This window comes from Pogona vitticeps, chromosome 1 (genome assembly GCF_051106095.1).
Source record: "Pogona vitticeps strain Pit_001003342236 chromosome 1, PviZW2.1, whole genome shotgun sequence".
Classification (NCBI taxonomy): domain Eukaryota; kingdom Metazoa; phylum Chordata; class Lepidosauria; order Squamata; family Agamidae; genus Pogona; species Pogona vitticeps.
The window spans coordinates 70,332,094-70,346,682 of record NC_135783.1 but is presented as its reverse complement, the minus strand read 5'-3'; the positions used below and the strand labels follow the sequence as shown (position 1 = coordinate 70,346,682).

General features: G+C 39.9%; 1 protein-coding gene across 7 annotated transcripts in view; it reads left to right on the top strand.

Moving 5' to 3' along the window:
* The window catches only part of ARID1B (AT-rich interaction domain 1B), a 475,555-nt gene that overhangs the window by 441,162 nt on the left and 19,804 nt on the right, over positions 1–14,589 (top strand). For all 7 annotated transcript variants that reach the window (XM_072994953.2, XM_072994947.2, XM_072994944.2 and 4 more), the window contains 3 exons: positions 8,283–8,421; positions 10,236–10,408; positions 13,146–13,296. In XM_072994953.2, coding sequence (XP_072851054.2) covers positions 8,283–8,421; positions 10,236–10,408; positions 13,146–13,296 — 463 coding nt within the window. The remainder of the gene's footprint in view (positions 1–8,282; positions 8,422–10,235; positions 10,409–13,145; positions 13,297–14,589) is intronic.

The window sequence follows — 14,589 nt, the reverse complement described above, 5'->3', positions numbered from 1 at the left end:
TGAGCCATTCTCTCTTTGTGAGTCTAGAGAACATGGTAGCTGCTTTGCCAATGCGTTTATCCAGCTCGACATCTAGGGAGAGAGTGTCAGAGATTGTTGAGCGAAGCTACACAAAGTTATGAACAAACTCCAATTCTTGCGTGGAAATGGTAATAGAGGGAGGTGAGTCCACGCCCTGGCCCATGACTTGTATTTTCTTCAGGTTGATTGTTAATCCAAAGTCTTGGCAGGCCTGGCTAAAATGATTCATGAGTTTTTGGAGGTCTTCAGCAGAATAGGCCCTGCTAACCAAATCAAAGGCCTTTGTAAGATCTATGAAGCCCACAAAGAGTGGCTGTTGTTGTTCCCTGCATTTCTCCTGCAACTGTCTGAGGGAAAATTCCATGTCAGTGGTGGATCTATTAGTTCGAAAGCCACATGAAATGTTACCTAATTACTAAATAAAATGTATTCTGTTTTATGTTTAAAATATTGATTTCTTAATTTGGGGTTAGAAAAGTAGGGAGGATGTCTTATACATGGGGCTTTTTATACGTGGAAAAATACAGTAAATCCTTTATTCCCATTCAGAAATAGCTGATGAGAACCCTAATTGATCATTGTTTTGTACAATTAGGTATGTTTTTTTAAAAAAAAAAACAATGTTTTCAGTTTCCTATTCTTTACGTTTTCTTTTCTTACTTCAAAACTAAAAGCTGGACTGCATAATCTGACTTCTAACACAAGTCCTTTTGCACAATTTTAAATATTAGTGGGTTCATAAACTGTTTGGAAAAAAGAAATGCTTACCATTAGAAGGCCAGAATCGACACCTTACCATAGTTTCATGTACTAAAGTGTGTATATTCAGTCTCCTAGCTGTGGGATACCTCAAGGTTCAGTATTGTCCCCTGTGCTCTGTAACATTTGCATGAAGCTACTGGGAGATCTCCACTGAGCTCAGGACTTAGATTTCATAATTATGCTGATGGTAACAACCTATATTTCTTTTTAAAATGGATGCCAAGGAGTTCATGGAGGTACTAAATAGGTTTCTGAATGGAGTGACAGGTTGATTGGTTCAATAAACTGAGGCTCAGTCTGGATCAGATGGAAGTTTAGTTAGTCAATACAAAGGCCAGTCTGGAGTTAGGATTACATTCTTCTGTGGATAGGATTGTATTCCACTCAATGGACTTGGTAAACAGCTTGGGTAGTGCTCTTGGACCTAGCACCGTTCCTGGAAAAATATACATCTACTATGGCTAAGAGTGCCTTTAACAACCACCCAGAGTAGACCTTTGGTCTAGATGGGTGGGATAGAAATCTAATAAATAAATAAATAAAATAAACTTCAACTTTAGGATGATGCTTTACCTACGTCTCTTCCAAGGGAATAAGGATTTGATGACAACAATCTGTGCCTCAGTTACTTCCTGTAATGTGCTGTATGTGGGCTCCCTTTAAAAAGTGCACAGAGGCTCTCTAGCTGTTGTAAAATGTGGTGACTAGACAGTGGTCTATGAGCTTTACAGAGCATAGAGCACGCATCTTGAACCAACTGCACTGGCTTGCATTTTACTTCTAAGCTCCATTCTGATTGCTAGTTTGAGCTAAATGCATTGGTTTTGGTCAAGGTGCTGGTTTTCTCATAAGCTCATTGGGGCCAGTATTTCTGAAAGTCTGATTTCCTCTATATTTACCTTCTTGCAATTTGAGATCCTCAGTAAAAAGCCCATCATCTCAAGACACAAGGCTGGTGGGTGCATGAGACAGGATTTTCTCTGTATGCACAACTCAGTTGTAGAACTCCCTTCTCAGAGAACTTAGGCTGGTTTCATTACAGTTGGACTTCTGATGGATAGCTAACTGTTCCATAGTTCTCTGGGATCTTTTTAATGGTCTTTTAGAGGATGTTTGGATCTGCAGTTTTTAAAAGGGTTTAATCCACTTATAAAACCCCTTTTGTATTATTTTAATCTATTATAAATCAATGTGGGAGCCCTACTGAGCAAAAAAAAAAATACCATTCAAATGAGCCTACCGTATTTTTCCATGTGAAATATGATACATTTTCCAAAAATCGTTAGAGTAAAAATTGAGGGTTGTCCTTTATACGGAAGTAAGCCAAGGAGAAAACTGTGTGGTTGCGAAACTGCCTACTGTATGTCTGCAAACCATCTGCCTCCAGTCACGAGTGAAAGTGCTGATAGTTTGTTTCTGTTTGCAATTACAAGCCTTATGCAAATGATGCAAGCTGATGCCACGGAACTAGCACCCCAATGGGCAACAGGCCAGGATCTGGAGCAGCTGGCACTGGCTGCAGCGAGCTGGCTGTGTTCCTAATGGCTGAGCTATAGACAGTGGTGCGGTTGGGCTTGACTGGAGGCAGATTCAGAGTGGGGTCTGGAGGAACCTCCATGCCTGGATTCTCCCCTCTGCTGCTTCTGCTTCTGCTGCCACTTCCGCCACCCGCCAGTTTTTGTTGGTTGGTTGGTTGGTTGGTTGGTTGGTTGGTTGGTTGGTTGGTTGGTTGGTTGGTTGGTTTTTTTGCTGCCCCCCCCCCCCAGTTTGGACACTTGGGCTCAGCCATCACTGGGGTAGGCAATGTGACAGTGACCGGTAAGGGCGATGCATAATATCATAGTACTGGCATGTAAATGTTGCCTAATTAAATAAAATGTGTTGCTTTCTAATGTTTAAAATATTGATTTTTGAATTTTGGGTTAGAAAATTGGGGGTGTCTTATACATGGGGGTTTCTTATACACAGAAAAATATGGTATATCTGCAGTATTGAAATTTAAAATCACATCAGTCATCAGTTGTCTTCACACAGACAACCAAGTAGATATGCCATAAATGTATGTGTCCACAACAGTTGATCTGTTTTTTAGTGTCCAGATCCTGGGAATTTTGTGTGTGTGTGTGGGGAGGGAAAAGATACACTTTTGCCCAGGTCCTGAAAAGGAGACATCAGACTTTCTTGGGGAGAATATTCCATAGATAAATATTTAAGTAGAGTGATTATGTTTTTAGAGATTTGTTTGTAATGATTCTACCTTGAGAGGTTTACTACTGTATAAACATGGGAACGATTGGGCTGTAAACAGTCTGCTCCATGCTGTGGTTGGGATTCGTGGAACATCATTCACACCTGCTGAAAAAAACTTATGAAAAAAATTACCAAAGTGTAGCCACAAGATGAGGGTTTTCACAAACACCGTACCCTGTTATTAACTGTCTGCTTTGTGGATCCATTCATTCTTTTTGTAGTCCAATAGGTAACAGAGAGCAGAGCCAAATACGTATTTCAAAGGCTTTCTGTCCTTATGCTTTTCACAGAAGGTTCATTATAGCAAGCCTGCAAAACTTAGAGGCTTTGCTGTAACAGAGAACACCGAGGAGTTTGCTCCCTGGGTTTCCTTGGCAGCTGAGAAACAACATTGGGGAGGGGGGAGGCACGGAGGGTGTAAGCCAGTCATTTAATTAGTAAGTCTGTAACCAAAACCCCATCTATCTTTGCTGGCAGGTGGCTGACTGAATTTCTATTATTAGCTGACAGGTGATGTCACAAAATCTGTCATGCAGCCAACCAGGGAATCCCCAGTGGAAGATAAATGAGGAAGGGGTCTGGGTTATAAACAAAGGTGCTCTTTGATTGACCTCCATTCACTGTGGACATGTGACGCATCCTGCTAAACCTCCCACCGGCTTCCCCCACCCTTGTCAGAATTAGGGCACTGAGTTCATGCTGTGTAAATTATCTTCCCAGCGTGGTGTCTGGCTGTTAGGACTGAAGTATATGAATGTACTTAACCTTCAGCAACCTTTCCATTGTTTACTTTAGAGTATACATTTGTAGCTTCTGGCAAAAGGTAGGGATATCCTAGAGAGCATGTTAGGCCTCTTATTAATCCAGTTTCAAGAAGCTGCACTCTTTTTTCTTTTTCTTTTTGAGTCTGATAGGGAAGAATTGCTGGCAAATAGAAGAGGTTACATTCCCTCCCTCTCTTTTTTTCTTCTTATTATTAACTGGGTATTTGAGACACTGTAAATATGAAGACTTTTGAAAATATCCTCAGTTGGAGGCAAGTCTCATCTAGCAACACACAAAAGTCTAATTGGCTGTACATCCATTATTTTTTTTTAGTTGACCTTGTGCAAGCCACGTGGGAATGAATAGAGACTTCACAGTGACAGTCCATACCAGGTTGTACCCATAGCCATAAATGCCAATTCCATGTGACTGACATGCCACAGACATCAGATTCAAAGCTTGTTTTTTTATGCCCATTTCTCCCTCTTTGATAAAGTAAGCACATTCATTTTGGGCCACTTTCCAACAGACAGGCAGACACCATTTTCTAGCTAGATACTTACTAGAGATGGGAATGAATTTTTTTAAAAATGGTGATTCATTGTGATTCATGATTCATCAAGGTTAGCAAATCAATGAATATGAATTTATGAATATTAATCGACAAATCAATTCATCCATTCGTTTTCACTTTAAAATGCTATAAAACTTATCCCCAAGCAGCTAGAGATACCAAATTTGTAGGGAAGCTTCCTAAGACGGTTTTCTACAAGTCCAACAAGTTTGGTGAACATTAGCAGCAAAGTGGACTGTGGCCCCATTGGCCACTGAGGCAATTGGCAGCAAAGCAGACTTTTTGGCCCCATCAGGCACTGAAGTATTTGGCCCACACAGTCACACACCAAATTCCCCCCCCCCCATCCACTGTGCCTGAAGGGATACAAGTTAACACAGTAACTAAGTTTTTTAAACTTAAACCCCTGCCAACTAAGTCTCAGAGTAAGACACACACACAACCACAGGAATTAAATGTTGTTGGGAAAGGGATTCCACAGTCACACAGAAAATTCCCCCACACACACACCGTGAACACAGCCTCCAAAAAAAGAAGCAGCCTAAGCTAACTGAAATCCGCTAAATAAATCTCTCCCCAAATTCCCAGTAAAGTTCTACTAATGAAATAAATCAAATAAAATGAACAAGAAGGGTCTGCTTTGCTCCCACAGAAGTGAAAAAAGCACAGCCACAGCTAGCAAACAAGTAGCACACAAGCACCAACCAACAGCAACTCTTCTCACTCTGGAGAGAATCAGAACAGAAGTGGGGAATGGCTGCAGGAGAAAAGCTTAGAAAGCCTCTGTAAAAGTTACACACACACCCACAGCCCTTTCAGCAGCACTATTGGCTGCCTAATATGCCAAATCAGGATCTCCTGATGGACCAGACCTTCTCATTGGCACCAGCAAGCTCAGAGATGGCATAGAGAGGTCCCCAAAAGGGTGACAAATATTGAGAAATTGACAAATAAAACCGGGAAAATATTCATCGAGTTGTATTCGTCAGGACCTAAAATTTGACAAATATGGATTGACGAATATATGATGAATCGGCTATATTCGTCGAAAATAGCAATTTGTTTTTATATTCGTCCTCATCTCTACTTAGCACCTCTACAACAAACTCAACTTGTATTTTCTTCCTTGTTGTATCCATTTTTTCCACGTATGTAAATATATGAGCAATAAATACTCCATAAATATGTGAAGCCATCAGTATAGAAAACAGCAACATTTTCCAGTGGACGCCTAGCAGTAAGGCATGTGTGGGAAGGTACGCTTTTAACTTTATAAACAGTCACACAGCTGCTATTTTAAAGTCGTGGAATGGAATGCAAATAACTTATTGGAAGGGAGAAATCATACTGTCTGCATTGTTAAATATGAATAGTTTGCTTTTTAAAGTCTCAGATAATGCCTGGCATACACAGTAATGCTTTTCAGTGGAAAATAAAATGATTTCAAGATCAACAGTTGGGACAGTGCTTTTTACTAGGACCACCTAAGACTTCTCCAAAACTCTTAGTCAGGTTTAATATTAAGGAAAGCAGAGCACTTGGACAAAGTCTCAAGACAGATGCTAGTAGATTATAGACTGTACTGGATTATATTCTCCTAGGTACAGTAGAGGTTTTAGATTGCACGTATTGATGCTAAAACAAAGAAACACATAATGGCTGATTCCTAGTACAATGTTATCCAAAAAGTTAGGTACAATCCTCTCAATGAACTCATGCCTCAGTCTGTGTATCATATGCACATATTCCAAATGTATTTAAAACTCAAAAATATTTTTTATTTCACAAGTAGACACAAGGTACAAGTTATTGGTGTCTTTTTATCTCTACAAACAGGACAAATTATCAGTTTAACATACATTACTGGAATACAGTGATTCTTTGAAATAAATTTAGGTGCTTAGAATTACCTGTTCTATTTTGTGGTTGAGGATCAGAAACAAGCCTGTTGTCTCTTTCCACTCTATTCCGCATTTCTGCAGCTTTCCATAAGTAGTAGTTTTGAAAACAGCAGCCGGCAGGTAAAAACCTAGCCTACAAAGTCACGGTTGGGTGGCTTGTTTTCCTGTCTCTTATTATGTGACACATATTTATATGAATAAGCACTGTGAGGGAGATCATTACTTTGTTCTGAAAACAATGTATATTCATGTTTTCTTTAAGTGTTACGCAGGTAGGATCTATAAAACATTACTTTCTGTGGACTTAGTTAGGGTTAAGATGAGTCTAAATGAAATTGATGCATAGTATGTAATAAAAGCTTCAATATACCAGGAAGGGGAGCATTTGATATTCTGCAGTGAACTGCATGAGATTCTCAGTTCTTTTATTTGGAATAGGCTTTCATGGACCACTTCTAATGAGGAGCTACATTTTATGGAAGCTTATGCAAAGTTGGCCTGAATCCAGCTCTGTCATTACAATCACACAATTACCATTGCCCCAAGTAGTTGTGCATTTTTGAAATGTATACAAAGTGTTACCACTCTGTGCAAGTGATTCCCTCCTTCCTGCATCCCTCCCCTCCCTGCTGCCCTCTCCTTTTTTTGTACACATGGGTTTCTTATCTCCAGGATCCTTGCATAGAAGGACCAGGAACAGAGGACCATCATTGGCCCACGCTGTGACTGCCTGGTCAGTCACTCTTAGCAAAAACACTAGCAGCTCCAAGGAGCCAGCTTGTTTCTTAAGCAGAACCGTTGCTTAAAAACATACTGGCCATGTGGAGCACCTGGTGCTTTTGGAGAGAAGGCAACTGACTGGATAGCAGCAGCAACAACAACAATAAAACCAAACTGCTGGAACAATTGGGTGGGAGAGAAGAACCCATGATACCTGTATGGATGGGGGCTTTTTTCCTTGCCAATATGGAACTAGATCTAGGACTTAGTCATTAAGGTGATACAAGACTCTTTGTTGTCATATTCTTCCAGGAAGGAGTTAGTGGGCAGAACAAATTAGTTTATACACAGCCAAGAAATCCAAGCTATGCATATTTTAGAATCAGTTCCAATGCTGGCTAAAATCCAGTACTGACAACTAGCACAGGCCAGTTGAATCAGCTGGGTTTTAGTTACTCGGTTTCTCTAAAGGTTACATTGATTCAGTGGGCTTATTTCCATTGCAGCTTACTACTGGATTTCAGCTGTTACGTTGAATTGTTTCAGGATTACCCCTAGCATTTTATGTACAAAAATCTATGCATCTGAGCTCCCATATAGGTTATAGAAGTGATTTGGTATTCTTCACATATGACGGGATAAGGTTCACTATTAGTTTTGCAGCTGATGTCCAGTGACTAGTTATTTTAAATGAGATATGGCACCTTTTTTCCACGAAATGTGACATGGCAGAATATCTCAGAGTTGAAACATTTTTTTAAATCAAAATGCTAAATTAATGTTTTTTGATGTTTTGTTTTCAGTGGAGAGGGCACCACTCTCATTACAATTTAAACTTTTCCTCTGAAGAATTACCTTGTGTGCCAATGAGAGTATTACATATAAGGGCTGTGCCAGATCACATTAAGCATTTATTGCCTTTAAAGCACAGAGAGGCAAAATGTGGTGTTTCAGAGTTGTTTGATAGCAGCTCTCAGCAGGCTTAAACCAGCCTAGGCTAGTCAGTGGTGTAGAAAACTAGGAGTTGCAACCATCATCTTCATTACTCGCTGTCCTGACATAAGCAATGCTCTCCTTTTTTTAAATGCAAAAAAGACTGTAATTTAATAACATGAGACATATCTCAAATACCATATTTATTCAGATGACACAATAATAATGCTGTATGCTAGAAGATATATTATGAGATAACTGTCCTCTGATTACCCCTCTCTGCTTATTAGGTGTTACTTCCCTGACAAGAGCACATTTTGTAAAAATTCTCTTTTCCCCCCCTCCCATCCTGCCAGCTAACTCGGGTTCCCTTCAAGGTCCACAGACCCCTCAGTCTACTGGTAGCAATTCCATGACAGAAGTGCCAGCTGACCTCAAGCCTCCAACACCAGCATCCACACCTCATGGACAGATGACTCCTATGCAGGGCAGCAGGTATGATATACTACATATTTTCTGTCCCTTCTGGTAGACTTTCTGGATCTGGGGTCTCTGCTATAGCAGCTGCGCCAAACACAGATGCCTTCCCTCTATTTCAGGGATGTTGCAGATTCCTGTGGCACAAAATGCACTGTGTTGTTGTTGGGGAAATATTATTGCTATGTGACATATCAATATGACAGGCAAATTTCTCAGCTGTTGCCTGTGACATTATTGATGGTGAGTAGTGTTTACCCTCCTGTGATCCTAGCCTCAATGAAAGTGAATACATGAAAGAAGGCACTCTCATGACAGTTTGAAACAGTATAGATGCAATGTTAAATGCAAAAAAGTGCTTATCAAGTACATCCTCCATATTTTACCATACAGTCATTGGCTTGCTTGCAGCATTCACTACTAAAGAAGAGTTGCAAAAAGAGGGTGCAATAGATGAACCTTGCTACCTCACCAGTTCTGCACGTCTAAGATTCTAGGCTGTGAGACTAGTTAGTTTCAGCTCACCCATGAGTTTGCAAGCCACGTCTTCTGCTTTTATGCACCACCACTGTATCTGTTTGTTGCTGAGGGCATCCATAAGTGGCTGTGACACGAAGGGGGGGTGAAGGTTATTCTGGTCAGTTTTAACTGCTCCTTCCTTTGTACCAAGAAAGGTGGCTTTCTGAAGGAACCAGGCAGATGGAGCAAATTAGTATTTTCTCCTAAAGTGAGCTGCCCCAACTTTGTTTTTTCCATTAGTTCCTGTAACATCATCAAGTTACCATTCCTCAATTGAAGTTAGTGACACAGAAGTCACTTCATGTGTTCCCAAAAATAATGTATCTTTAATGTAAGCTGAAATGATGCCAAGCAAATTCTGATTATGAAAAGGTGTCTGGTTGTGACAGTGGTAGTATTTTTAAAGTAGTATGTGGAGTGAATATTATCAGAGACAGAATTCAGTTACAAAAGTTGTTAGCTGAATGGACGTTTCCAGCACAATCCACATTCATACATTTACTTGCCATTAATCTCTTGCAATAATGTGTTTAAAAGTTCTGTAGCCATGAATTGGCTGCAGATTCATGCAGACAGATAAATGGATGGTGTTCAAACCTCTGTTCAGCTGTAACATTCATCTGTTGGCCTTGGGCCAGTGACTGTTCTCTCCTATGTGGTTATACTACCACCCTGAGCTTCTTGGCACAAGAAGAAAGAAAACTGGTCACATATTTTAGTCCCCAAAATATTAAATAAAAACTGTTTCTCCTCATATTACATATATTGTACAAATATTTTCCTTTGCTGTCAGATAGTGATGTAGTATAGTCAAGACTCACAAAATAAAACCATCCAGACTTTTATATTAAGAGGGGCAATGGTATTACAGTACACCATTCACACATAGACTAGTCCCCTTTCAGCTTAGGTGCAGTGCTTACAGCACTGAAAATGAATTTTCGCTGAAACAGAATGTTGCTGTGTGCAGTCCGAAGTATTTGGGGGCTTAGCTGTGAATGGGCAGTTAAGACCCATTTGCTCGGGAGAAGAATTGTTCTGGCGAAGGTGAAATCTGTTGGAACTAGTTTGTTAATATGGGTCAACACAGCCACCTGCTTGTTTGGCTTCTCCCTTAGGAGTCCGGCTCCAGGGACTATCATCATGAGCGCTTAAACATCAGGTTTTCCACTATACTGTTACTGCCAAAGGTAACACTGGTAATTTAAAAAGAAAATGTGGCTTACTCAGCTACATAGACCACCTCCTAGTGTCAGAATGCATGTGATGGTGTTTCCATGAGGATTAAACCTACCTTTCTTCCTTCTTTTTAGAAATAGTTCTGTCAGTGTGCATGATCCATTTTCGGATGTAAGTGATTCCACATTCCCAAAGCGAAACTCCATGACCCCAAATGCACCCTATCAGCAGTCAATGAATATGCCAGATATGATGGGAAGAATGCCCTATGAACCTAACAAGGATCCTTTTGGTGGGATGAGAAAAGGTATTTATATTTGTTCTGGCCAAATTGTCTTACACAGTTAAGTTCTGCCAGTGTCTGTGCTTCTCTGTGTGTATCATTGTTGTATGACCCTTAACCTTTCCATCCAGGGGTATAATGACATTATATGATATTGTCCTCTGCTTTTGTATTCTTTCATAAGCAGAGATGCTATCTCAGATTTTGTTTTTAAGTTGCGCGAGTTGAGATATTTAAGAAAGCATATTTTTGAGAGTACTTATCACAAATTTTTAAAAATACCTCATAATAATTATAGCAAACTATAGTGCCTTTAGTTGCTATTTCAAACTATAGTCTGAAATGTGGTTCTGAAGGAAAGCTTTGCAGATAACTTGGACTGGCAGAATGATGAACAAGTAACTCCTAGAGCAATTTAAGGCTGAATTGTTTCCGAAGGCAAACATGTTGAAAACTGAGGGTGTCCTACTTTGGGCATGTCATGAGAAGGCAAGATTCTCTTGAAAAGACAATAGTGTTGGGAAAAGTGGAAGGCAGCAGGAAAGGGCAAAGACTAAATATGAGATGTATTGACTCCCTAAAGGAAGCCACAGGCTTGAGTTTGCAAGAGTTTGCAAGGGCTGTTGAGGGCAGGACATTTTGGAGAGCGCTCATTCATGGGGTCATCGTAAGTCAAGGACGAGTTGATGGTGTATAACAACAAGAACAATTATAGCAATGTTTTCAGTTAGGTAAAGCAGTTTCTTGTAGTTAAACAAAGGCATTTGGCAAGCCTTCCATGCAGGGCTGTGCCAAAAAGCCCTCCTCTCAGTTTCATCACCCTTGGAGGCTCATTTGATTAGGCCATGAAGGGAGGACCTTATCTGTCAGCAATCTCAGGTTTTGGAACTCTCTGTTAAGGGACAGAAGGTTGGTTCTCTCCCTGTTGCCTGTGGAGGGGAGGGGGGACGACAAAGATATTTTCATTCAGGAAAACCTTCAACGACTGACTGTTTAACTAAGGACAGGGGCTTTAAGTGGGTGTGTTGGTTTTCTGTAATGTTCCGTGTAAATTATTGTTAGTATTTTAATGAAAGTTTTCAAAGTATTTTCATTTTTATTGTGTTTGAATACTATAACTGGTTTAATTATATATTTTTAACTTACTGTATTTTTATTGGCTTGTAAGCCAGCTTTGGTCTCAATACTAGGAAAAAGGTGACAAATATATAAATCAGATCAAATCAAATTGTTAAGTAAAATAGTAAGCAGGACTATTGAATTGTCTATAAAAATACATTGACTGAAATCCTATTGCTTTGTTACTCAGGCAGAAGGCAAATGCCATCACGTTCACTCACTTCTACCCAGCAATTGACGAGTTCTGCCTTAGATTTTCAAGCACCTGCCAAGCAAGCAGGCACCCCAGGAATTGCAGTGACAACTTGTTAATTGCTGGCTAGGACTGAATGAATGTTATGTCATTTTCCTTCCACATTCATAACAAAGCAGCAGGATTTGAGTCTTTGGTTAATACATGGGACAAGCAAGCTGATTCAGTTTAAGACTACTGTATGTGAATCTCATCAGATGTCATAGACTTGTGATGCAGAAAACTTTCTATTTAAAATATATATTAAATAAATAGAAGAAACAAATCCTTGCTCAATCATGTGTGCATCACTATAAGCAAAATTCTTACCAGTATACGCAAAACTCTGGCCAGTGTATTAAGACATATATTGGCTTAATCTTTAAATCTTAATAAAGTCACAAAAACACAGGAAACTTTTAGGAATACAAAATAGGCTATTATAGGTCACAGGGACCTTCACTGAAGTAAAGAGATTTGCTCCAAAGGAATATACTTAATTATTTCAGTCATTATTGGTTTCAGTCATATTTCAGTTAAAATTATTTTGCCCCCTTTCTTATTATTGGGAATTGCCTCTGTTGCTAAATAAGGTTTTAGATGGTTGGAGAACCTAATGAGATCCACAAGTTCCATGTTCCATCTCCTGGCATCTATATTTATGGGCACATCTCCAAAAGTGGCCCATGCAAAAAACATATACAGATTTTTATCAGTAGATCACGTGTCATGCCTTTTGATGAGATTCGGACTCCTTTAACAGTCATATACAACCTTTTTTTCTTACCTAGAACAATGGGGTACCCAGGTGTTCTCGGAATGCAACTCCCAGAAATCCTGACCAGCACAGCAAGTGGTGAAGACTTCTGGGAATTGCAGTCCAAGAACATCTGGGGACCCCAGTTTGAACCACTGACCTAGAAGAATTTGTTTATACATTCTGATATAGTCAGTTTCTAGTACGTTATAGGATATTATTCTAGCTACAGAAAGTCAATAATGGCTGAAATCCTGTTGTTCACATTGTAAGTCAGACTAGAGTGGATCCATTGATTTGGTGAGTCAGCTCCTCTCTAGGTTTCATTGATTCAGATGGACCTACTCTAGTTACAACTTACTTTATACTACATTGATTCCATTTGAATCAATGGAATAGAGAGCTGACTTATCAAATTCCCACTGCATTTTTGGGCATGTTCAGTTGTGAATTATTATGTTAAGCAGTAGGATTTCAGCAACTGTGTCATTCTAAATGAGTACTGGAATTTTGCAGACCAATTTTGGAAGACATGGCACTGTTTCATGAACTTTGGGGTGTTTTGCCCCTCTATAGTAAATTCAGAGAAGTCCACAGTAGAGTCCACATAGTTCTGAAAAGTTGAAGCATCAGTTTGTCCTTTCTTTTTGTAGTGCCTGGAAACAGTGAGGCTTTCATGACTCCTGGACAAATGCCCAACAGTGGAATGCAGGACATGTACAACCAGGCTCCCTCTGGAGCCATATCAAATATGGGCCTAAGCCAGCGCCAACAGTTCCCCTACGGAAGTGGTTATGACCGGAGGTGAGTTGCTCCATCATCTTTATAAAGCAGAGACAATACCACTATTCAGGCTTTAAAGTGCACTGGAGAAACAGGTAGGGAAGGAAAGCACATTAGTTTTACCCCATCTTCACCCATTTCCATTACACTCCATGCATGGATATATGGGAACATGTAAGTGGCAGGGCTAGCAAACTCCTGCTCATAGCACATTTAGTTAACATTCTAGCACCTAAGTAGAATTTGTCAATGAGCAAGATAATAATAATAATAATAATTTATTGTCATTGTAAGTATATACACATACAGTGGGGTCTTGACTTGAGAACTTAATCCGTGTTGGAAGGCGGTTCTCAAGTCAAAAAGTTCTCAGGTCAAATCTGTATTTCCCATAGGAATGCATTGAAAACTATTTGATCCGTATCTGCTCTTTTCCGTCCATAGAAACTAATGGGAAGCTGCTATTCTGCCTTCGACCAATAGAGGGGGATATTTTGTTTCTTTTTTTCTTAGGTCAAGAAAGGTTCAGGGAAGGCAGGGAAAATACAGTCCAGGCAGTACCAGGCAGTCTGAAGACTGTCTCCCAATCCACTCTCTAAACGCTGGGAGGAGTGAGGAAGCAGACAGGCACCCTTTTCACTGGCCAACAGTTAACTGAAAATTCACATTTTGCACTTTCCATGCCTCCCGCGTGGTTTTTTTTTCAGTTCTTAACTCAAATCTAAGTATGTAAGTCAAGTCAATATTTTCCTATGAGAGTGGTTCTTAAGTCAAAATGTTCTTAACTCGAGCCGTTCTTAAGTCAAGACCCCACTGTACAACGAAATTCACAGACACCCAGAGACCAGACACATGCACACACATAAAATTCCCCAAACACTCCCCACCCACTAAAAGTCCCCCACTAAAAATACAAACATCTACACCACAGGCCAAGTAACACAGTCCAACTAATTATTCACTACTGGTGGTCTTTAAGCTCATTATTAATTGCAATTATAGCTCTGGGATAAAAACTATTGAGAAAACGTGTGGTCCGAGTCTTAATTGTTCTATATCTTCTGCCAGATGGTAACAGTTCAAAAAAGTTATAAGCAGGATGGGAAGAGTCTCTCAGGATGCTATGTTGGGTCACAAAGTTGATTTGGATGAACGTTAGTATATAATACTGTTGCATGTTCCATTGAAATATTCTGTTGCATATCCCAATGTGGATATCATCCATCCATACATTGGTTAGACACCAATCCCCATCTACATTCTGGCCCATCATATGTAATTATAATGGGGAGAAGATAGAATAAAAGCCTCCTC